This window comes from Phyllobates terribilis, unplaced genomic scaffold (genome assembly GCF_046119375.1).
Source record: "Phyllobates terribilis strain yellow unplaced genomic scaffold, ASM4611937v1 Scaffold_1__5_contigs__length_1240528914, whole genome shotgun sequence".
Classification (NCBI taxonomy): domain Eukaryota; kingdom Metazoa; phylum Chordata; class Amphibia; order Anura; family Dendrobatidae; genus Phyllobates; species Phyllobates terribilis.
The window spans coordinates 1,094,612,385-1,094,637,769 of NW_027362761.1; the positions used below are offsets into that span (position 1 = coordinate 1,094,612,385).

At 42.4% G+C, this 25,385-nt stretch overlaps 1 protein-coding gene across 3 annotated transcripts in view; it reads right to left on the reverse strand.

The window, feature by feature from the left end:
* The window catches only part of N4BP2 (NEDD4 binding protein 2), a 96,928-nt gene that overhangs the window by 52,565 nt on the left and 18,978 nt on the right, over positions 1–25,385 (reverse strand). For all 3 annotated transcript variants that reach the window (XM_073645794.1, XM_073645802.1, XM_073645808.1), the window contains exons 2-5: positions 18,599–18,875; positions 17,572–18,505; positions 14,466–14,590; positions 9,892–9,980 (exon numbers count right to left, since the gene is read on the reverse strand). In XM_073645794.1, coding sequence (XP_073501895.1) covers positions 9,892–9,980; positions 14,466–14,590; positions 17,572–18,505; positions 18,599–18,806 — 1,356 coding nt within the window. In that variant the 5' untranslated portion in view covers positions 18,807–18,875. The remainder of the gene's footprint in view (positions 1–9,891; positions 9,981–14,465; positions 14,591–17,571; positions 18,506–18,598; positions 18,876–25,385) is intronic.

Here is a 25,385-nt window from a genome sequence, read left to right on the forward strand (position 1 = left end):
TTTTGAGGTAATCAAAGTGTTTTCTAGTGGAAACTCCTTTAGGAAAGACTCGCTCTTAAGAGTTTTTCACTTCCTGAAGTGTAATGATTTGACAGTGCCTACCCTGGAGCATTTTCCATCAGGAGCTGATTGGAAGAAGTGATATGCACTTCCTTTTTTTCCTCGCCATGTGTTTTTGAAACCTTTTCTTGCCGGATTCGTTAGGAAGAATCGACAACGAATGCCGCATTAACAGATCCGTGGCCCATTGACTCCAATGTTAGAAGAAAAAATGGATTCGACAGAGATCAGTCAGTGAATAATGGACTAAAAAGTTGCGTCAGCACAACTTTTTCAGAACGGATCATTACTGGACATGTGAACATAACCTAACTTTATTCTGTATTCACACGCTGCTGCATAAAAATACGACTGAGAAGCGAGGTTTGCATGTCATTGACTGAAAGCACTTTTACTGGTCAAGGTAGAGTTATGTAGATAAATGACTGTTCTTTGCGTGGCCATTAACAATGACAGTGATTTCAGCTGCCATAAACTGCGAACCACACCACCAGGCCGCATTGTGGCTGCATGGTTCAAATGCAGCCATAAAAGAACAGTAGGAAAGACACAAAGCCAGTAAAAAAAATGTGTCCTGCACATATGATAAAGAGCATATATGAAATGCTTCACAACATGGCATCATATAAAGTCTTTAGTGAACTTAGAACAATACAATAGTATACCATAGAATCACACACATACAGGTTTCCGAATATATTTCTGTCATTTACATGTACAACCCCTGGCAAAAATTATGGAATCACCGGGCTCGGAGGATGTTCATTCAGTTGCTTAATGTTGTTGAAAAAAAGCAGATCACAGACATGGCACAAAACTAAAGTAATTTCAAATGGCAACTTTAGGGCTTTAAGAAACACTGAAAGAAATCAAGATTAAAAATGTGGTACTCAGTAAGGGTAATTTTTTTTCAGACCAAGTAGAGGGAAAAAATAATGGAATCACCCTGTAAATTTTCATTTCCAAAACTAACACCTGCATCAAATTAGATCTGCTCGTTAGTCTGCATCTAAAAAGGAGTGATCACACCTTGGAGAGCTGTTGCACCAAGTGGACTGACATGAATCATGGCTCCAACACCAGAGATGTCAATTAAAACAAAGGAGAGTAATATCAAACTCTTAAAAGAAGGTAAATCATCACGCAATGTTGCAAAAGATGTTGGTTGTTCACAGTCAGCTGTGTCTAAAATCTGGACTAAATACAAACAACATGGGAAGGTGGTTAAAGGCAAACATACTGGTAGACCAAGGAAGACATCAAAGCGTCAAGACCGGAAACTTAAAGCAATATGTCTCCAAAACAGGAAATGCACAACAAAACAAATGAGGAACGAACGGGAGGAAACTAGAGTCAATGTCTGTGACCGAACTGTAAGAAACTGCCTAAAGTAAATGGGATTTACATACAGAAAAGTTAACATAAGCCATCATTAACACCTAAACAGAAAAAAACAAGGTTACAATGGGCTAAGGAAAAGCAATCGTGGACTGTGGATGACTGGATGAAAGTCATATTCAGTGATAAATCGCGAATCTGCATTGGGCAAGGTGATGATGCTGGAACTTTTGTTTGGTGCTGTTCCAATGAGATTTATAAAGATGACTGCATGAAGAGAACATGCAAATTTCCACAGTCATTGATGATATGGGGCTGCATGTCAGGTAAAGGCACTGGGGAGATGGCTGTCATTACATCTTCAATAAATGCCCAAGTTTACATTGATATTTTGGACAGTTTTCTTATCCCATCAATTGAAAGGATGTTTGGGGATGATGACATAATTTTTCAAGATAATAATGCATCTTGCCATAGAGCAAAAACTGTGAAAACATTCTTTGAAAGAAGACACATAAGGTCAATGTCATGGCCTGCAAATAGTCCGGATCTCAATCCAATTGAAAATCTTTAATGGAAGTTGAAGAAAATGGTCCATGACAAGGCTCCAACCTACAAAGCTGATCTGGCAACAGCAATCAGAGAAAGTTGGAGCCAGATTGATGAAGAGTAGTGTCTGTCACTCATTAAGTCCATGCCTCAGACTGCAAGCTGTTATTAAAGCCAGAGGTGGTGCAACAAAATACTAGTGATGTATTGGAGTGTTCTTTTGTGTGTTTGTTTTTCATGATTCCATAATTTTTTTTCTCAGAATTGAGTGATTCCATAATTTTTTCCCTCTGCTTGGTCTGAAAAAAAAATTACCCTTAATGAGTACCACATTTTTAATCTTGATTTCTTTTAGTGTTTCTTAAAGCCCTAAAGTTGCCATTTGAAATGACTTAAGTTTTGTGCCATTAAACAACATTAAACAACAACAACATTAAACAACTGAATGAACATCCTCCGAGCCCGGTGATTCCATAATTTTTGCCAGGGGTTGTAGAAACGTGGGAAGGCTGGAGCCAAGCTGGGAAATGTAACTTCCTACTGCTTCCCTGCAGCAGACACAGAAGCCAGCGGTCCGCACAGATTTGGCGAGCACCGATGTGAAAGGAATCTCTTGTAGTTTATTGGCAGGACCCACAAGCTTGTCACTTGAGCGATTTAGATACGTACTTACGAATATGACCCATAGTCCTCTGCAAAGTCCTCAGACGTACAAGCAGATTACTCAGCAAGGCCGCGATCCAGCTCATTAATACAACTAAAATACACATCTAACAGACACTGATGGTACAAAGCCATTAGTATAGCAAACTGCACTACCCTGCTGAAAGAGACAAATGACATTAGGGACTACAAAGGGAATCTAATGGGGTAAGGTTTCTCCCTGCAGAGAATGCCAGGTCGACATATGAGCCTTATACGCCATGCAGTGCTCCTATGGGAATTGAAATATGGAAATAGCCTCTTCATAGAGGAAGAGTACTTGAACTCTAACAGTAAGAAAAATAGATTTGGCACTCCAAGATTTCATGCAGAAAAAATAATTTTATTGTGCAAAACAATCCAGTTTGTTGCCAATATATGTTACGCCACCTATTGGACGTAGCAATACTAAAAGTTAATATCGACCCTTAACAGGCCTTGACTTAGGATATGAAGCCAAACTAGACACCATTTGGAAAAGCATGTTTCGGGTTAATTGCCCCTCATCATTGCAATGCAGGAGATCTAGTATGGCTAGGTGAGAGGGCTCTGACAGGGAAAAACAAGGTGAAACCTTACTTCTTTGACTGCATCAAAGACCTCTCATCCTCACCCAGCCAAACTTGATCGCCTGCTTTGCACTGTTGAGGGGAAAATACCCCAAAACAGGTCTGAAAATGGAGTTTCTTAGCCATGTGGCAAGGCCCGTTAAGAGTGTATATAATGACTTTTAAGATTGCTACCTCCAATAGGAGGTTATACCTTCGATCAATGGCTATTTGCATATGAAAAGTGTTAGAACCTTGCTCTTAGGTTTTTTCCTTTGCTGGTCACATGACCTTGTTGGCCTATTTAATCCTGCTCCGCCCTTCTGGCTTTGCTGGACTTCATTGTATAACTACTTTCTAGCTAGCCTGTGCTCTGTATCTAACTCTGTTAGTTTGCTTGGTCTACGGACCTCTGTGTTCTTTATATTTTGTTTGTTCGTCTGTCTGCTACTATTTCTGTTTGGAGGTGTCCCATTTTCCTCCCAGTCCTTAGTACTTGTAGGGATTCCTTCCCCACATCTATAGGTCTCCGTACAGACTAGCTTAGGACTTTAGCAGGTCTGATCGCAGGATCAGGTCCCCTGTTACATCGTAGGGATTAAGCTGAGTTCTATCGTAGGGACAGATCTCCTCTCTTTCCTTAGCTCTGGTAGCAGAACATAACAGTAAGTCCAGCCTGCAAATTCTCTAAGGAAAGATTTTTCTGTTCCATCATGGTGTCGGTTCAGGATTTGGCTCATTGCCTGCAGGGACTCTCTCTGGAGGTGGCCGAGCTCCGTCAGCACGTGAGTAGCTGTCCTGGAGCACATTTCTTGGAGCCTAAGGTATGTTTGCCGGATTTATTTTTGGTGAACACCGAGAATTTTTTTCATTTAAAAATGCTTGCTTATTGTATTTTCGTTTGAGACCCAAGTCCTCTGGGAATGAATCCCAGCGCATAGGGTTCATAATGTCACTTTTGCGCAAAGAGCCTCAGGAGTGGGCCTTTTCTTTGCAACCTAGTGATACATGCTTCAGATCAGTGGATAGTTTTTTTTCTGCTTTGGGGCTATTATATGATGATCCTGACCGTGTCTCATCAGCTGAGACTGAGTTAAGACGTTTGAGACAGGGATCAGGTAATGTGGAAAAATATTGTACTCATTTCCGTCGTTGGTCTACTCAAATAGGGTGGAACGATTCTGCTCTGAAAAGTCTATTTCTTGCTGGGCTCAATGAAAGGGTTAAAGACCTGCTAATTGCTTATCCTACACCTGAAGATTTGCAACAGGCTATGCAATTAGCTATACGGGTGGATAGGAGACTGCGTGCAAGGGTTAATGAGAGCAAATCCTCTGCTATGTCAGTTTCTGGTTATGAGAATGTGTGTACCAACAGTGGTGAACCGATGGAGATTGGATCGGTGGCACCTCGCTCTCAAGAAAAAGACCGTAGATTTTCTGAAGGCTTGTGTTTCTATTGCGGAAAATCTGGTCATTTGATTAAAGGCTGTGAGCTTCGTATGAAGAAAGAAAAAAAAATGGTCAGTCATGCCCGTATTGCCTGTTTAAATTCCAAGGGTGTATTTTTAGCTGCTTCCACGATTGCTCAGGAAAAATTAATGGAATTTCGGGTGTTTGTTGATTGTGGGTCTACTCTGAATGTAATTGATGGGGGATTCTTGGAAAGACTCAATTTAAAACCCGAACCTTTATCATCCCCCATTGCTGTGGTTTCTGTGGATGGTTCCCCTTTGAAGAATATTACTCTCAAGGTCTGTGAATTTCCTCTCACTATTAATGGTGTTCACCATGAGAAATTGGATTTGGTAGTTTTGAATAACTTGCCTTCTCCAGTAATATTGGGATTGCCCTGGTTAAAATTTCACAATCCTGTACTGGATTGGTCTACCAATGAAATTAAATCCTGGAGCCATAAATGTTATGACAAGTGTTGTAACGGGCGTATTGCAGCTTTGGATAGGGGAGAATTGCCTGTTCCTATTCAGGATTTTTGGAGAGTTTTTTCTGAGAAGGAATCGCAGGTTTTGCCTCCTCATAGAGACTATGATTGTTCTATTGAATTTGTCCCTGGAGCGACTCTTCCTAAAAGTCGTTTATTTAACCTTACTATTCCTGAGAGGAAGGCTTTGGAAGAATACATACAGACAAGTTTGGCCGCCGGTCACATTAGGCCCTCTAAGTCTCCTGTGGCGGTTGGATTTTTTTTTGTAAAAAAAAAAAGGACGGCGGTTTACGTCCTTGTCTGGATTTTCGTGAGATTAACCAAATTACTGTACGCAATCCTTACCCACTGCCATTGATTCCTGATCTGTTTAACCAGTTAATGGGGGCCAAGTGGTTCTCTAAAATTGACCTTAAGGGGGCATACAATCTGTTGCGCATGAAGGAGGGTGACGAATGGAAGACTGCTTTTAACACCCCTGTGGGTCATTTTGAGAATCTGGTGATGCCTTTTGGTCTTACTAATGCTCCTGCATTTTTTCAGAATCTTATTAATGACATCCTTAGACCTTTGATCGGCAAAAATGTGGTTGTGTATTTGGATGACATTTTGGTTTATTCGCCGGATCTGGAGTCTCATTGGCGGAGCGTGCGTGAGGTATTACAGTTATTAATGGACAATTCGCTTTTTGCTAAGCTGGAGAAATGTGAGTTCGCTGTACAGAGAATTAGTTTTTTGGGTTACATTATCTCCAGCGAAGGTTTTGAGATGGACCCGGTTAACCCCTTACTTACCGGGGACGTATTAGTACGCATATTTGCGTACCCCCCGTTCAGTGAGGGCTGCTGCGCTGAGCCCTCACTGAACGGAGCACATGTCAGCTGATTCTTACAGCTGACATGTGCCCGCAACAGCCGCAGGTGGAATCGCGATCCACCCGCGGCTGTTAACCAGTTAAATGCTGCTGTCAATCTCCGACAGCAGCATTTAACGCGCGCTTCCGGGTAGCGCGTCATAAGCCCCGCCCACCGGCGACCCCCATCACGTGATCGCGGGTCGCCGATGGGCGTGCATGACAACCCAGGGTCTGCAGCAGACGCCTGTGGTTGTCATGATCTTGTCGCTATGAGCGCCACCTAGTGGTCGGCGCTCATAGCACAGGACCATTTCTGCTGCATGCAGGGGACCTGCTCGTCCCCTGTATGTAGCAGAGGCGATCGGATAGTTGCTGCTTTTAGTCTCCTATGGAGACTATAGAAGCATGCAAAAAGTAAAAAAAAAAAAGTTTTTAAAAATATAAAAAAAATTAAAAAAATATAAAAGTTTAAATCACCCCCCTTTCGCCCCATTCAAAATAAAATATATATATAAAAAAAAAACCCACATACACATATTTGGTATCGCCGCGTTCAGAATCGCCCGATCTATCAATATAAAAAAAGAATTATTCCGATCGGTAAACGACGTAGCGAGAAAAAAATTCTAAACGGCAGAATTACGTTTTTTGGTCGCCGCAAAATTGCAATAAAATGCAATAACGGGCGATCAAAACATCGGATCTACCCCAAATGTTATCAATAAAAACGTCAGCCTGGCATGCAAAATATAAGCCATCAACCAGCCCCAGATTACGAAAAATGGAGACGCTACGGGTCTTAGAAAATGGCGCTATTTTTTTATTTTTTTTATTTTTTACCAAATTTTGGAATTTTTTTTCACCACTTAAATATAAAAGAACCTATACATGTTTGGTGTCTATGAACTCGTAATGACCTGTAGAATAAGAAGGGCAGGTCAGTTTTAGCATTCAGTGAACATGGTAAAAAAAATAAATAAAAAACAACTGTGGTATTGCACTTTTTTTGCAATTTTACCGCACTTGGAATTTTTTTCCCGTACAGGATATGATAAAACTAGTAATGGCGTTGAAAAGTACAACTCGTCCCGCAAAAAATAAGCCCTCACATGGCCATATTGACCAAAAAATAAAAACGCTATGGCTCTGGGAACAAGGGGAGCAAAAACGAAAATGCAAAAACGAAAAATGCTCCGGGGCTTAAGGGGTTAAAGTTCAAGCTGTACAGGAATGGCCTAGGCCTATTGGTTTGAAATCGATACAGAGGTTTTTAGGTTTCGCCAATTATTACAGAAAATTCATAAAAATTTTTTCTAGTATTGTCAAACCTCTGACCGATCTCACCAGGAAAGGTGCTGATGCGGTTCAGTGGTCTTCTGAGGCCATTGAAGCTTTTGTGTATCTCAAGGAGAGGTTCACCTCTGCTCCCATCCTTATGCAGCCTGATGTGACTAAGCCGTTTTTGGTTGAGGTTGATGCTTCCTCTGTGGGGGTTGGCGCAGTATTGTCTCAGGATAACGGGGATGGATTACATCCCTGTGCCTTTTTTTCAAAAAAAATTTCGGAGACTGAACTGAATTACGATATTGGTAATCGGGAATTATTGGCTATTAAACTCGCATTTGAACACTGGCGCCACTTCTTGGAAGGTGCGGAATTTCCCATTCAGGTTCTTACGGATCATAAAAATCTGATATATCTTGATGCTGCCAAGCGCCTGAATGCCCGTCAGGCTAGGTGGGCACTGTTTTTCTCGCGGTTTAATTTCTCCGTTACTTACATCCCTGGTACTAAGAATGTTAAGGCGGATGCCTTGTCTCGCAGTTTTTCTCCCATAGTCGGTGCTGAGAAAGAGGAGAACATTTTACAAGAAGGTGTTGTGATAGCTGCTTTGGACTCCGTTTTGGAAGATGAGATTCTTAAAGCACAGGAGAATGCCCCATCTAACACTCCTCATAGGAGGTTGTTTGTGCCTGGGACCTTTAGGAGAGATTTGTTTGTTGAGTGTCATGAGTCTCGGTTGGCAGGTCATCCCGGAATCTCTGAGACCAAGAGACTGGTGGGTCGCAGTTTTTGGTGGCCTGGATGGCAGAAGGAAGTCATTAAGTGGGTGCGTCAATGTACTATATGTGCTAGATCTAAGTCCTCACATACTCCTGCTGCGGGGTTGCTTTGTCCTTTGGAGGTTCCCAGTGCTCCTTGGACACATTTGGCTATGGACTTTATAACTGACCTTCCCCCCTCTGAGGGTTTTACTGTCATCTGGGTGGTCGTGGACCGTTTTAGCAAGATGTGTCACTTGGTTCCCTTCATCAAACTGCCCTGCGCTAAAACTCTCGCTAAGGCCTTTGTCAAGGAAATTGTCAGACTTCATGGCGTTCCTACTGACATTGTTTCTGATAGGGGTCCTCAGTTCGTGGCTCGTTTTTGGCGTGCCTTTTGTGACAGGTTGGGAGTTCATTTGTCGTTCTCGTCCGGATATCATCCTGAATCTAATGGCCAGACAGAAAGGAAAAACCAGGATGTTGAGCAGTTCTTGCGTTGTTCTGTGGCAGACAATCAGGAGGGGTGGTCTGAGTTTCTGCCACTTGCTGAATTTGCTCTGAACAATCATACATCTTCTTCTGCTGGTTGTTCGCCTTTTTTTTGTTGTTCTGGGAGACATCCGTCGTTTGGGTCGTTCTCCAAGTTGGGATCTGCCGTGCCTGAGGAGGAGAATTTTTCCGGTGATTTGGAGAGAGTTTGGACGGATGTGCGTGGTAATCTTCAGGAGGCCAACAGAAAATCTAAGGACTACTTTGATAGGAAACGACAGGAGGTTTTGTTCGCTGTTGGTGACATGGTTTGGTTGTCCTCTAGGAATCTGCGGTTGAGGATTCCTTCTAAGAAATTGGGTCCCAAGTTTGTAGGGCCCTTTAAGGTGCTTCAGGTTGTCAACCAATCTGCTGTTAGGTTGGAGGTTCCTACCTCCTGGAGAATTAATCCGGTATTTCATGTCTCTCTGTTGAAAAAAGCTGTTGTATCGGATTGTGACGCCTCTGCCTCTGTTCCTCTGGTGGTGGAGGACGGGGAATATGAAATTTCTCGCATCCTTAACTCTAGACGGTATAGAGGTAGTTTGCAGTATCTTGTGGCCTGGAAAGGTTTCGGACCCGAGGATAACTCTTGGGTGAGGTCGGATGATGTTTCCGTGTCCAGACATATCAGAGCGTTTCACAGGAGATTTCCTGATAAGCCTGGTCCTAGGGGATCCGGAGGATCCTCTTAGAAGGGGGGGTACTGTTAGAACCTTGCTCTTAGGTTTTTTCCTTTGCTGGTCACATGACCTTGTTGGCCTATTTAATCCTGCTCCGCCCTTCTGGCTTTGCTGGACTTCATTGTATAACTACTTTCTAGCTAGCCTGTGCTCTGTATCTAACTCTGTTGGTTTGCTTGGTTTACTGACCTCTGTGTTCTTTATATTTTGTTTGTTCGTCTGTCTGCTACTATTTCTGTTAGGAGGTGTCCCATTTTCCTTCCAGTCCTTAGTACTTGTAGGGATTCCTTCCCCACATCTATAGGTCTCCGTACAGACTAGCTTAGGACTTTAGCAGGTCTGATCGCAGGATCAGGTCCCCTGTTACATCGTAGGGATTAAGCTGAGTTCTATCTTTCCTTAGCTCTGGTAGCAGAACATAACAAAAAGAAGTATTTGGTCTGAATAAATGCTTAGGTAGACAGCAGTTTATTGCCCACCCAGAGCTTCACAACAGTGGAAACTCACCCTTGTGCAAAAAGAATGCATCTATGTGCTGAAACTACACAGAATTTACAGTACATTGACATGCATGGTTATAAGATGCAGACAAATTTCATAAATATTGAACTTTCAAAAAGTAATTAAGCAATTCTGACCATAGAAACATATGGCTTCATTTCCCATCCTTGTAAGTTGGTATTGTCTATTATGATGGGCGAGACATTCTTCTCAAAGGCGTCTTTAGCTGAAACACAAGAGCAAAGAATAAAGTAAATTTCTACTCAAAGACTGTACAAAGATGAAGTACAATCAGGGTACTGAAAAACTGCCCCTTTTTAGCATGGGAACAGCAGCCCTAAGTACAGCAGAGGGGTCTCGTAAGACCACATGTATTACTTTTACATGTCTTAAGAGTGAGCTCTCTACCCAAAAAAAAAAATTAAAAAAAAATAAAAATCAAGCACTGTTAGCCTAGACAGGCTTACAATTGTCATCACAAGAGGAAAAGAAAAGTCTTCCAAAATGTAAAAAAACTGTCACCGGGTAGTAAGTGTCCAATTTTTGCTCTTATTTTATTTTCACTGCTCTCCTGTGTAATTTAGTTGTTTTTTGTTGTTTTTTTTAAATCCGCCATACGGTTCCAGAGATATGGGCCTTTTTATTTAGTGTTCATTTTTGTTTTTACCAATGGGGCACAGAGTAATTATGCAGAGCAGCCAAAAAATAAGCCCACAGAGAATCTTGCGAGCCGCACCCGATTTTAAAGACCATAAAACATATACACACACACATATATATATATATATATATATATGATTATGCATTTTTTTTTTTTTTATACCAGCAGTTTTAATACTGCTATCATTTTTATTGCTCAAACATGCAAATTATTTTTGCATCTTTTTTCAGGATCTGTGGGGCTCAATCCGATAGCAAAAGAAGATGAAAAAGGAAATGTGTTTTCTTTTCACTTTTTTTTTTTTTTAATGACCAGAATAAAAACAGAAAGAAAAATACAAAAAAGGGAATAAAAATTAAATTGTAACAATTATATATATATATATCCCCTCCACCCTCCATGACAGGGTCAGACTAGTAATTAAATTGGACTGGAAGCAGCTTTTTAGATACTTTTACACATTGTGCCCTCCATAAAGTCATAAGACATTTTGTGGCATTTCAACGTCTAAACATAAAAAAAAAAATGTATCAGATTTCTCCTGTAACTGGGGCTCATATATTAGATCCAGTTACGGTACAAATTCAGTCTCCTGCCTGAACTTCAGAGCTGACTGGTCCCAGCAGCTCCTGCACCGAGCAGTCACAAGACCGCTGTTAGCACTTCCAATACTATAGATACAGCCCTTGTTTGACTTACTCAGCAATGAGGAAGGTAAAGATGGTAATAAATCACCTCTGCCTTCTCTATGGGGAGTCTGGCCGTGTCTGACAGTCGGCTTCCCACTTCTACAGTTGCACAATCCTGTGCAGTCGCTTACTCTGCAATTATGTTTTAGAAGGTCATTGCAGAGTAATATGCAGACATTTTAAGTCTATGGTTGGTTGCAAGTAGTTAAAAACAGAAGAAAAACACCAAAACTAAAAATGTAGTGTATATAGATTATTGGTGATATATGAACCCAGTTTGGTTTGTGTTGTGTATTACATACAATCAAATCTGTTGAAACGTTGCAGGTGCTAACACACAAAATCGTATTAATCGCTTGCAGAACGGTTATGAAAAATGGGTGTGATCATGACATGTGCTTGGCAATCCTTCTTTACATATTATATTCTGTTCAGGCTACAAAGAAGTTAAAAGTGACGATTTCAAGTGCTGACTTTCAATTTGGTTATAGCGCACCTTCCAGTAATCCAGTACAAAATATTAGTGTGTAAATTCAAGTTTCTCATTTAGGATTAAAAATGGTGTTCTCTACAGCTACAGTTACGATGGCCATACACATTAGATGTACAGTCGTGACCAAAAGTTTTGAGACTGACAAATTTTTGTTTTCACAGAGTTTGGTTCTTTAGTGTTTTTAGATCTTTTAGTCGGATGTTTCTATGGTTACTGAAGTACAATTATCAGCATTTCATAAGTTTTTAAAGTTATATTTACTGACAAATACATCAAGCTTACGAAGAGACTCAATATTTACAGTGTTGACCCTTAATATTTAAGTCTAGGATATCTGCTTCTGGGCCAGATCCTGACTGATGACCGCCCCTATTTGCCTAAGATTGAAGATTATCACGGTTTCTGAGTTTTTGTTTGTCCACCCGCTTTTTGAAGATTGACTACAAGTTGTCAAAAATATTGAGATCTGAGGAGTTTTCTGGCCATAAGCCCAAAATTTCAATTTTTTATTCACAGAGCCACTTAGTCATCACTTTAGCGTTGTGACATGGCCTCCATCATGATGGATAAATCATTGTTCAAATTGCTCCAGTATCGTTGGGAGACGTTGCTCTTGGATGATATTTAAATCCCATTCTTTATTAATGGCAGTCGTCAAAGCCAAAATTGTAAATAAGCTCCCTGCATGAATGAAAAGCCCCCACACATGAATGGACTCAGGATGCCTTACTGGTGGCAGACACAGGACTCGTGGTAGTGCTCACCTTTTCTTGTCAGGACAATCATTCATCCAGTTGTCCGAAACAGTCTGAAGGGGGCTTCATCAGAGCAAAAACTATGCAAGAAGTACAGTGATTAGACTGCAGAGAACAGGAATAAAGTTATTTTCTCCAACTAGGAGTCCTGTGTCAGACCAACAGTAAAGCATCCTGAGACCACTGATGTGTTGCGGTTATTTGAGGCACAAGCTCAGTGACTAAAGATCTAAAAACACTGACGCGGCAAATTTTGTGAAAAAAATAAATAAATTATGGTGGTCTCAAAACTTTTGCCCACAACTGTATATTGGCCAAATGTGTCGATCACACCTAGTCCAGCCATCCATGTAATATGTATGTGGGTCTCCTCACTCTCACCCAATGGAAGATGTAAATGGATTTCAAACTACCGAACCCTATTTTCCTCTGGACGATATACTGTTATCTGAGGAATCTGGCAGTGGCTACTCCTCTACCTACTAAGGACACATTCGCTCAGTTGAACTGAGTGTTCATCGCGTTTGTTGTATGTAGGGGTCAGGAGAGCGAACCAAGAGCCAAAAAAATATATTCTTTAGACAGCAACGAGTGAGAGAGTGCTTCATAGTTACATCATTAAGAAAAAAAGACCTAGGGTCCCTCAAGTTCAACCTTCCTTCCCCAATTGTACATTTTGCCAGTAAATTAACTATAATCCACAATGTTGTGTGTATTGAGGAAATCGTCCAGACCTTTTTTTTTTTTTTTTTTTTAAAGCTGTTATAGTGTCGGCCATCACTACCTCTTGTGGTCGGCATTCCACAGTCCAACTGCTCTGACTTTAAAGAACCCTTTCCTATTTAGCTGCCGGAATCACCTTTCTTCCACCTGTAATGAGTGCCCCATGGTCCTTAGTATGGTCTTTGGAAGGATTAAGTCACGTGCCAGGCCTTAGTACGAACCACACATATATTTATACATGCACGTGAGATCTCCTTATTCTAAGCTAAAGAAGCCCAACTTTTCTAACCTCTCATCATATGAGAGGAATTCCATCCCTTGTAATAATCTAGTTGCCCGCCTTTGAAGTGACTAACTTCTGAATATCCTTTTTAAAACAGGGAGCTCAAAACTGGATCCCATATTCCATATGTGGCCTCACCAGTGATTTATAAAGTTCTAACAACACGTTGATTTTATCTCTCTTTTTATACACCCTAAAATCTTGTTTGCCTTTGCGGCTGCTGCCTGACATTGAGTACTGCTGCTCAGCTTACTTGTAACCAGAATACCCAAGTCCTTCTCTTCTGTAGTCCCGAGTTTACTCCCATTTAATGTATATGCAGCAATAGGATTATTCCGTCCAAGGTATATCTGCATCGAAAATCTGTGAGCTAATAAAAGTCCTGCTATTACAGCAGGCTCTGCACTGATTTATGCAGTTTAATAAATTTATACGAGTTCAGTAGAGCAGTGACAGAGGAAACGGAAGGAGTGGCGACTAGCAAATGGAATGTAGGCTAGCAGGCTTGTAGACAGAGAAACCATGTTTGGGCTACAATTTATATGTAACAAAGCATAAAATGATAATCTATCAATTAACAAAAAAAGTCATCTAAGCTTCATAGCAAAGCACAATACATGTGTTGTTGTTGTTTTTTACTGGAAGTTTGCCTTTAAACAGATACCACACTTCTACATTTGTGAAAATTAGTGATATTACCAAAAAACACCTACCTGACACAAAGTCAAAAGCCTGTGCTTGCCCTTCCAGCCTTTAAGTAAATTAGCTTGAGACAGCTGTCAGTATGGTTGTAGACTAGATTACTATAATGTAAGGGAAAGTGTGCACCATACTCTCCATTCACATTGTATTATTCCATACCCGGCATCAGGACAAGATGTAACTCCAGAGGGAAGCGACTGCATGAAAACCATCACACACAATACATATGTGAACATATCGAAACTTCGTAGCAGAGAATACAATTATTAAAGCGGTCTGTGTTTTGGAAGCAATAAAATACTATTTTGTGAGAGGGGGCATTTTGTTGGGTGTGGGGCTCTGCTTTATTTTTGCATATTAATAAAGTTTCAGTTTCAGGAGTCACAAAAAGCCGATTGTTCTTACCTCGCTTATGATTCCACTCATGGGCTTCACCAAGACCGCTTATATCAAACTGGTATTCACCACTTTGGCTAAAGTAATCATCAGTACTTAGAATAACTCCAGTTGGATTCTGCCCTAATATTAATCTAGAAGACAAGTATATTTCTATTAAGACAAAAAAAAATGTAAAAAAAAAAATATATAAAAACAGAAACATAAAACAGATCATCAAAATAAGAAAAAAAAAAAATCAGTAATCCATGTCCCCTTACATCAGTGGATTCATTGTTTAAGGGGGTTTTCCATTAAAACCATGGGATTGGTGATAACTTATTGATTGGTGAGATCTGACCGCTGCGATCAGCACTGATCGGCATGGCTTACCATGACAGCCAGAGGTCTGGTGAAGACATCCATCTCTGCCATCTTGGCACTCTTGTTAAGCCCTAACCACAGGTTAGGCTTCGTAGGAGATCAGCATTTTCACTAAATACTGTGGGTCTTGCAGTATACAGAACACGCAATTAAATGATCGCAGGTTCAAATCCCTTAAGTATACTAAGAAATTAAGTAAAAAAAAAGTTGTAATCACTTCCCTTTTAATTTAAAAATACAAAACTAAATTCAAAAATATATTTGGTATTGCCACGTCTGTAAGTGAGTAAATGCTGTAAAAATCTAGAGAGTCAAAATTGATGTTTTTCAGTTGATGCATCTCCGTACCGAAAAGCAATCAAAAAATAGTGTGCACCAAAAATAAAATAAAAGTCAGCTCACCATGTGCCTCGATTACATATTGGCAGGCAATTAATACTGACCAATGAATACTGCGCCTAAAAATCAAATGGCAAAATTTCTTTTTTCCTCGCCATTTAACTTCATTTGATATTATTCTTCTGTTTTTTAGTACATTCTACAGTAAATTAAATGGTTTCCTTCAGAACGACAATTCGGTAAGTTAAAAAAAAAAAAAACCTTCAAAGAACTACGGTATTTTTCAGACTATAAGACGCACCGGACCATAAGACGCACCAAGGTTTTAGAGGAGGAAAAAAAAAATTTAAGCTAAAAATGTGTTCATGATGCACTTTTAAGGGGGAGGGAGTCTTCTGCTGACAATGGTATAGGGGTAATGTCCCCCAATTCTGACAATATCCCCCATCCTAGTATATATGCCCCCCCCTTCCTTTTATATGTGGTCCCCATCCCCATCCTGGTATGCCTGGCATCCCTCCATCCTGGTATGCATGGCACCCCTCATCCCTATCCTGGTATGCATGGCACCCCTCATCCCTGTCCTGGTATGCATGGCACCCCTAATCCCTATCCTGGTATGCATGGCACAGAAATCCCCATCTTGGTATGCATGGCACCCCTCATCAATATCCTGGTATGCATGGCACCCCTCATCAATATCCTGGTATGCATGGAACCCCTCATCCTAATCCTAGTATGCATGGCACAGCAATCCCCATCCTGGTATGCATGGCACCCCTCATCCCTGTCCTGGTATGCATGGCACCGTAATCCCCATCCTGGTATGCATGGCACCCGTAATCCCCATCCTGGTATGCATGGCACCCGTAATCCCCATCCTGGTATGCATGGCACCCGTAATCCCTATCTTGGTATGCATGGTTCCACTAATCCCCATCATGCTGCACATAAAAAAAATAAAATAAACACTCCTACTCACCTTTATTCTCTCCTCCAGCGCTGCATCCTGTCTGCCCGCACTGATCTCTCCATGTGAGCCGCGCATGACGTCACTGCCATGCGTGGCTCACAAGGAGAGATCAGCTGCCGGAAGTCACTGCTCCCCACGCCGGGACTGTGTGCACGGGGAGCAGTGACTTCACTCTCCTTCATAGCCGGCACACAGCGTAGCCGCGCTGCGGCTCCTGCCGGCTAGCTCGTGTGCCCGCTTATTAAAGGGCATGAATATTCAACCCCTCCCTACGCTCATGGGCGTGGAGAGATGTTGAATATTCATGCTATTTAACAGCAGGCACAGGCGATTCCGGCAGCAGCAGGAGCCGCAGCACGGCTACACTGTGTGCTGCTATTAAGGAGCATGAATATTCAGTGCTCCCCACGCCACATGGGCGTGAGAAGCAGTGAATATTCATTTTCTTTAGCAGCGGGGACAGTGTAGGCTGCAGCAGGCGGCTGCTACCTCCTGTGCCCCGCTCCTCCACCGCAACCGCTCCCCCCACACTAATATATATATATATATATATATACACACACATGCATATATACATACATACACCCCCCCCAACATTCGGACTATACGACGCACCTCCCATTTTCTTCCAAAATTTGAGGAAAAAAGTGCGTCTTATAGTCCGAAAAATAAGGTAGTTCGAAAACAAACCTGTGTGGCCACATCCATGCAAAAAATATTAACACTTTCTTGGGGTATGCTCATTTCATTCTTGAGGAAAGATTGAGTGTTAAGATTGGCGGCATGGTCGCGTCACTGGTCTGAACTGTGCTCTCTCCATGCTGCAACAAGCAGCTCTGCCACTGCAGCATCGGAGAAGTCGGATCCTGCCGTCTGTCCAGCATCACAGCGGTGCTTGAAAGCAGTATAGCAAACCGTTCACAAGGGCACGCTCTTTGCCTGGGGTACGGGCCACCTTTGATAAGACTGTTGGTGGGTGGTCAGTCCCTTAGGTAAATAGCTGTAAACTATAAGATTAAAAATCCCACAGTTCTTGAGAATGGAGAGGATTTTTAATAAAAGATAAATTGCAAAGATGCTTGTTTTTCAAGTACATTGCAATGTTAACCATAAATGAACAAGAAACCGGAGTAACAATGACAGAAAAAAAAAAAACACAAGACATTATAGCTCTTGGAATGAGAACAAGAAAAATGGGAAATTAGGGCACAGGCAAGAAATTCTTTAGAATATCAAAATAACTGTAGAAAGTGCTTGTTTTCCAGGCCGCAGAGATGTCCTTCTCCAAAACGTGACTGAATCAGCAATATTCGTCACGGACACAAAACGTGCGTTATGGTGCATGGGCATATTCACTTTGTTTTTACATTCACAAGTCCTAAAAGTGTTAGGGAAAAGGGCACTAATGAATGAACAACATTTCATGATAAAATATATTACCTTGCTAATGTAGATTTTCCAGAGCCTGGAGCACCCCTCAAAAGAACCAAAACTTTTCCTAAATAGGGGGTCACTTTTTTTGAGATCTGAGGACCACTCTGAGCCATATTTATAGGTTTAATATTCTCAGCACTCCAGTGGGTTTGGGGAAAGTGGTTAAAATTCCAAACGAACGGGGAATGGTTATAGCAAACTCCTGCAACAGGTGGCCTTATACCAGCTACACTTGACCACTGTGCCGGATTAATAGCTACTGGTGCAATGAATGCAGGATTTACATTGGATACTGGATAAAAGCAGGACGCCATAGGATTCCACTTTGTTTGAGAATTTGGAGATGCATTTTGCAGCTTGACATGAGTTGTTGCTGACATTGGCATAGTAAACGGCCCATCTACTTCTGGAGGTTTCTCAACACTTGTGACATTTATTTGAGAATATGTGGCTCCATAATTAGAATACTCTGCGTTTTCCAACCCATCCGGTTCTGTGACACCCGAAACTGCACCCGTGTCATATTTATCAGATAATACATCTGAATCCAAGGTACATGTGTGATCTTCACTTTGCAGATCTGCTTTGGATTGATCAACTAATGTTGTTTGACCTGTGTGGCATGAAGTATTGTGAATATTCGTAGTGTGATCCAGCTTTGGCTTCACTATATCCTCACATCGTTCTGCGCCGCTTAGGCCGTACTTATCCAATGCCTCATCTAACAACATATCCAAGTCATTGCACACAGTCTCATCCATATATGAGGCATCTGTTTGTTCTTCTATTTGATCAGGCTCATGGTGAAAATTCTCTGGAACTTGCGATTCCACCTCAAAATCATCCAGGAATGAAGCCATCTGGGCAAAACCTGTTGACTCCCGAGTATTCCCTTTGGTAGATGTTGATAGCTCCAAAAGGTAGTCCATCACTGTCTCAACTAAGTAAAAAACAGAAACATGTAGAAATAAAACCTTTTCTAGATCAGGTTTATAGACTGACATCATGCATACTACTTAGCAGTATTACCTACCTTCTTTATACTCACTGAGCACCATATCAACCAAGGATGGGTCAAGGTTGGGGAACATCTCGCACATACTGCTAAAAACCTCCTTCCTGTTATTGCTCATTGCTGGAGGAAGGGGTAGACCATCCGAGAACGAGGGGACTGATGAAGAGCTGGTGAGAGAAACCCTTCTCTGAGGACTTGCCGATAAACTCTTTCTTTTTCTAGGCATTTCACACTTGTGTGTTCATCAGTCTTCTGTTTTATTTAATTTCCATTCTTAATATCTATATATACACACCTGGAAAAGTAAAAGAACGGTTAGTTAGTAAAGCTGTACTAGGCAAGTCTAATACAGGATAAGAGATTTTAACACTAGTGTAAAAAATTCCAAAAAATACACCAATTGATCAGTGGTCGGTATATTTTGCAAAGACTGGTCAAACAACTCATTGAAACCTTATGAATACACATGATATTAAATAATGCATCAGAAAATGAACTACCAGTACTTTCTATTTTTTTTTTCCCATTTTTGATAATGATTATTAATTTTCATATCACAATATGTATTAAAAAATAAATCTTGACATTTTACACTGGCAACTGGGGTTAGTGTAGACCTAAATTTCCTGTCCTTCTGCAAAATTCAGAAGTACATTAGCAGCAATAGACCGACTCATACCCTATCTTCTGTACTGAAGCATCTAATGAGTGTGTGCAAAAGTCATTGTGAAGGGAGATGTGAGCTGTGAATGGTGGATCCTGTTTTAACTACTGTATATAGGTGGGGTCACTTATCATTGTACAGGAAGGCGAGAGGTGACACCACCTTTTGTGAATGGTGACCCTGTGTCAGTATAAACGTGTTACCTTTCATTGTAATTCTGCCCGTGATGATAATGAGACTTTTAATAAGTGTTCTATATAGAACAAGAAGCGGAAGTCTTAAAAAAAGAAAACCAAGTGGCAGTGTGAAAATTGTAAGATTTATATTTTAAGTTTCAAAGTAGATCAAGACCAAAATAAAAAAACGGAATTAGTCTTACCGGTAATGCTGTTTCCAGGAGTCCACATGACAGCACCATAGGAGGAGTAATCCCATATCCTGTGTAGGGACAGGAAGCACAAGAGGTTAAAAGCCCTCCCACACCCAACCTCCTCAGTGATTTTCCAAGAACCACATTGGCTGGGTACAACAAAATTTTATTTTTAGACTTGCTTAGACATATGTTAGAATCACATACAGTAGCAATATAGGGAGGGAAATAAGGGTGCTGTCATGTGGACTCCTGGAAACATCATTACTGGTAAGACTAATTCTGGTTTTCCAGTACGTCCCCATGACAGCACCATAGGAGTATACCCAAGAACTCATAGCTTAGGGTGGGATAACTGCATGAAGTACCTTCCTACCAAACGCAGATCTCTGCTGTGAGAGAACATCTAGCTTGTAGTGTTTGCAGAAAGTAGTATGTCCTGACCATGTGGCTGCGGTACATATCTGTTCAATGGTAGCCCCTGCTCTAGTTGCCCATGAGGTGGAAATTGCTCTGGTGGAATGGGCTTTGATAATTTCAGGGGGAGGCTGTCCTTCTGAAAGATATGCTAGATTAATCATGGATGTAACCCATCTAGCTAAGGATGGTTTTGAAGCCTTCCGGCCTCTATTTTTCCCCCAAACTGTATAAACAGATTAGAGTCTAATCTCCAGTTCCGAATGGCTTCCAAATAGGCCAACACTGCTCTGCGGACATCGAGATGGTGGAACTCTTCCTCCCTCTGATTCCTAGAGTTTTCGCAGAATGATGGAAGAACCACTTCTTGGTTTTACGGTCATTGATGACACCACCTTCGGGGAGAAACTTGGATCCAGCTTCAGAATGATGCAATCATCCCGAATCTGCATACAAGGCTCGACAGAGCCTGGATTTCACCCAACCGTTTAGCCGTGGTGATTGCCATCAAGAAGACTGTTTTCAGAGTCAAGTTCTTTATTCCCAATTCATAAACTGGGCCGAAGGCAGGTTTACAAAGGACTCTCAGGACAAGATTCAGATCCCACGGAGGGGAAGAAATTCTCTGGATAGGCCTAAGTCTCTGGATTGCCTTGACAAACCTGATTATCCAGGGATGCGAGGACAATGATGAGTCGAAGAAAGCACCTAGTGCCGCAATCTGCACCTTCAAGGTACTTGGTCTAAGACCTGCGTCAAATCCTGCCTGCAAGAAATCAAGTATCGCAGGGATGTCTGGCTGAGAGGTGTCTACCGTCCTGTGGAACTGACAAAAGGTCTTCCAGACTTTTTTATAGATGGCCTGAGTTACAGGTTTTCTAGTAGCCTGCATAGTCTGGATCACTCTGGCAGATAAGCCCTTATTCTTCAGGATCTCCCCTTCAGAAGCAAGGGTGAGAGCTGGAGTTGTTGAAGATTCCGATGCAACAGTGGACCTTGCGTCAGAAGGTCCTCCTGAAACGGTATAACGATTGGGTCTTCCAATGCTAGATGAAGTAGAAGGGAGAACCAACTCCTTCTTGGCCAGAACGGGACAACTGCTATGACTGTCGCCCGATCTTCCTGAATTTTCCGCAGCATTCTTGGAATTAGAGGGGCAGGTGGGAAGGCCTATGTTAGGCCTTCTCCCCAAAATTGTGAGAGCATCCACTGCCAGAGGATGATCTCCTGGGTCGAGAGAAAAGATGTTGCCTTTGCATTCGTTCTGGATGCAAAAATGTCTAGATGCAGCTGACCCCATCTGCGAGTTAGTTGCTGGAACACCTTCATTCAGTTCCCATTCTGAAGCCTTCATCTGACACCTGCTGAGATAATCTGCCTCCTGATTGTCGGATACCCGAAGGTGAACTGCTGAAATGGAGCTCACTATTTTCTCTATCCCTAAGAATATCCTTTAGGTCGGGGACTGGAGAAGTGGATGTTTTGGTCCGCCCTGATGTCTGATGAACGAGACTGCTGTGATGTTGGCCGACAGGATTTTTACATGTCTGTCTCTTAAGACCGCCCGGCTTCTCTGTAGGGCTTCCCAGATCGCTTGTAGTTCCCGAAAATTTGATGATCGGGTCTGAACTTCTGTGGACCATGTTCCTTGGAGATAAGAATCTCCCACTCGAGCTCCCCATCCTGAGAGACTTGCGTCCGTGGTCACTAAAAGACAAGGTTCCAGAATCCCGTCTGTAGATTCTTCTGGTCGAGCCACCAGTTTAGAGAGTCCTGGGCGTCTGTGGACAAAGACATCCTCCTGTCTAGGTAATTCTGATGTCCGTCTGTCACTTCCAGGATGCATTTCTGTAGAGGCATGGAATGGAACTGGCTCCATCTGACGCAGGTGATGCATGACGTCATAATTCCCAAAATACTCATTGCCTTTCAGATTGAAGGTTTCTTTTCTCTTGAAAAAGAACGAATCCTTTGTGGAATTGACAGCATTTTGTCTTCCGGGAGGAGGAGGAACTGGTAGTGTAGAATCTGACTGCCTGATGGTAGTACAAATCTCAGATATTGCTGACTTGAGGAATGTATTGGCAGGTCGTAGTATGCATCTCTGAGGTCCAGGGTGCACATTACCGCATCTGCGTCTATTAGAGGAATGACTGATCTTACTGATTCCATGCAGAATTTTTTGTAACGGACCCATCGGTTTAGGGGTTTCAAGTTGATTATTGTACGGAACTCCCCTGACGGTTTCTTTATTGAAAACAGAGAGGAGTAATGGCCCTGATGTTGTTCGTGTTCTGGAACTAGCACAATAACCCTCTGATGTAGCAGCTTCTCTATGTCTGCCCGTAGATGGGAAAGAGAGGTAGGGGAACCCTTTGTCAGACGGAATTTTTGAGGGGGATATTGAGAAAATTCTATCCTGTAACCATGTGCTATAGTTGTTAGTATCCAGGGATTTTGAGTGACCCGATGCCAACTGTTTTTGAAAAACTTTAATCGCCCCCCCACTCTGACAGTCATTGTCGTTTTGGACGGGAGCTAGTACTGGGCTGGCATTTCCTATCTTTGTTCCCCTTATTAAAACTCCAGTTTGTGGACCCTCCTTTTTTCTGAGTGTTATATTTAAGGGAGGGGAAGGGTTAGGGGAAGGGTTTGCGAAAGGGCTGCTCCTTCTTTTTCTCCTCACGGAAGCCCTTCTTTCTATCGGACGCTTTTTCTAGAACGTCATCTAGTACAGGTCCGAATACTCTGAGCCCTGAAAATGGAATAGAGCACAGCTTGTTCTTAGAGGCTGTATCTCCAGACCATGTTTTTAACCAAACAGCTCTATGGGCTGAGTTGGAAAGCACATTATTTCTGGCCGCAAATTTGACCAATTCCGCCGAAGCATCGGCCAAAAAATTTGTTGCCATCTTTAAAAGGGGCAATGATTGAAGGAGTTTCCCTCGGGGTGCCATCCCGTAGCTGACTCTCTAACTCTTCTAGCCAGATTCTCATGGATCTGGCAATAGATGTAGCAGCGATATTAGATTTAATGATTGACACTGAAGATTCCCAGGCTTTTTTCAAAAGTCCGCCCGCCTTCCTATCCATAGGATCTTTAAGTCCTGACGAGTCCTCAAAAGGGATAGAGGTTTTCTTGACCACTTTAGCCACTGGGACGTCAATTTTAGGAACAGTGTCCCACATGTTGGTGTCCTTTGGGTCAAAAGATAGTCGGGCGCGGAAGTCTCGTGGTATAGAGAGTCTCTTTTCCGCATCTTCCCATTCCTCCAGTATCACATGAGCATTAACAGGAAAAATCATGGATCTCTGGGTTTTAAGACCACCAAACATCTCATCCTGAATGTTACTGCTCTTCTCCGTTTCCTCTACTTGCATCGTGTTTCGGACGGCTCGTAGAAGAATAATCATACCATCTGAGTGGAACATATATCTTTTCCGTTCCCCGCCCTGAGGTAGACTAATGGTCTCACTGTCAGAGTTGCCAGATGGGTCGATTTCACCCTCAGAAGATGGTGCTATATCTTCTCTGGGTCTTTTGGGTCCCGGGACATCCTGGACTCCTGAACCTGAGGGCTGTAGAGACGTGATAGAAGCCTGAACTTCTTCTTTAATTATACTGCGCATCTCATTTAATAAAGCCCCGTGCTCCTCCTTTAGCATGGAGGCTCTACATTCAGCACATAGACGCTTTGTATACGAGTCGGGAAGTCTGATGCTACAATCCAGGCACCTCTTGGATTTTACTGTGGCCTTTTATCCCATATCCTTCTTTTTTTCAGAAGGAGGTGGTAACTGCCCAGAGACATCCTATAAAAAATATGGAGGGCCTGGTAAGCGTAAGCCCCATTAGCCATATAAAAAGGGGCAATGGTACACTTACATGACTCTGGGGCGATCCAGGATGGGTATCAGGGTGTGACACGTCAGCCATTGTACTGCCAGGGGTGCCAAAGCTGTAAGCCTGCCTTTGCTGCTCTCCAGCCCCCCTTCTTATACCTTACCTGGTTGTCGTCATCTCCGAACTTCCGGTTTCGATGCCGGGCGGTCCTGGAGCTGGGAGAAGCCAGACCCGCCCAGAGCAGGACGCCGAGAGCCCCGGCGATGGGGAAGCGGCACCCGGAGGCTCCAGCACACCGGAGGGAGAGAGCCGCGCCCCCCCCCCCGATTCCCCGGGGTCCCTCGAGGTAAAAACTTTTCTTCAGTGCTCCTGCACCAGCGCTCCTCCTGCACTCCCTGTCCTGTGTAGGGACAGGAAAAACACTGAGGAGGTTGGGGGTGGAAGGGCTTTTAACCTCTTGTGCTTCCTGTCCCTACATAGGATATGGGATTACTCCTCCTATGGTGCTGTCATGGGGACGTACTGGAAAAAACAGATTTAAATACAATACCTGATTTGCCCCCCCCCCCAAAAAAAGGTAACTTTTTTAAATTTTTTTGATGATAGCCTCCCTTTAAAGGGGACCTGACAGCTGATACATGCTTACATGCTGGCAGATCCACGGGCAGCATGTACCAGGCGCTGGCTGTATAATTTCAGCTATCATGTTTGTCTCTGAAACTTTGTGGCGTTTGAGAGAGAAACATACATTAAAAGCCGCTGGGGACTAAGCTGCACGAGAGACTATTCTGACAGGCAGGTCCCCCCCCCCCTCCCCCAGTGAACATGTATAGGGAAAGATATGTCAGTCACTGGCAGAAAAAAAGTGGGAAGCCACCAGGAACAAGTCAGCCCAACTAATCTCCCGTGTAGCTCGGTCCCTGACAGATTTTAAAGTACCAGTATGTTTTTCTCTGAAATTCCGTAGTGTATTAAAGAGTCAAACTCATGGCTGAGATCATACAGCTAGACACATGATGTCCATGGATTAGGCAGCATGTATCAGCTGTCAGGTTCCCTTTAAGAACTATCTTATGGAGAGGTGGGGGGTTATCCTTGAGCTTATGGACTAAATATGTAATTTCCCTTCAAACACAAAGTTGATTTTAGCAATTATTTTGTTACCCCCTACCAGTCTAGCAATGCAGAGTTGATATGCAATAAATGTCCAAGGTTGACAACATTTGTCATAAGTGTTTTTCTTGGCGACTATGACATTAATTTAAGAATGTATATATTAGCAACTTCTAGATGCAACAGCTGCAGGTTTATTGTAAACTGGATTTACATGGGAATGAAAGTGCTGCAGGTTCCAGAATTACACAGCAAAATCACATGCTGTATACTGTGAACGGCTGCGGTTTTGTGCCAAATATTGAATAAGCACAGAAAAAAAACTATTGTCAGCATAGCCCATTACATCCCATAATAAATACTTATGTAGTTAGCCCAAGCAAATGAACAGAATGGA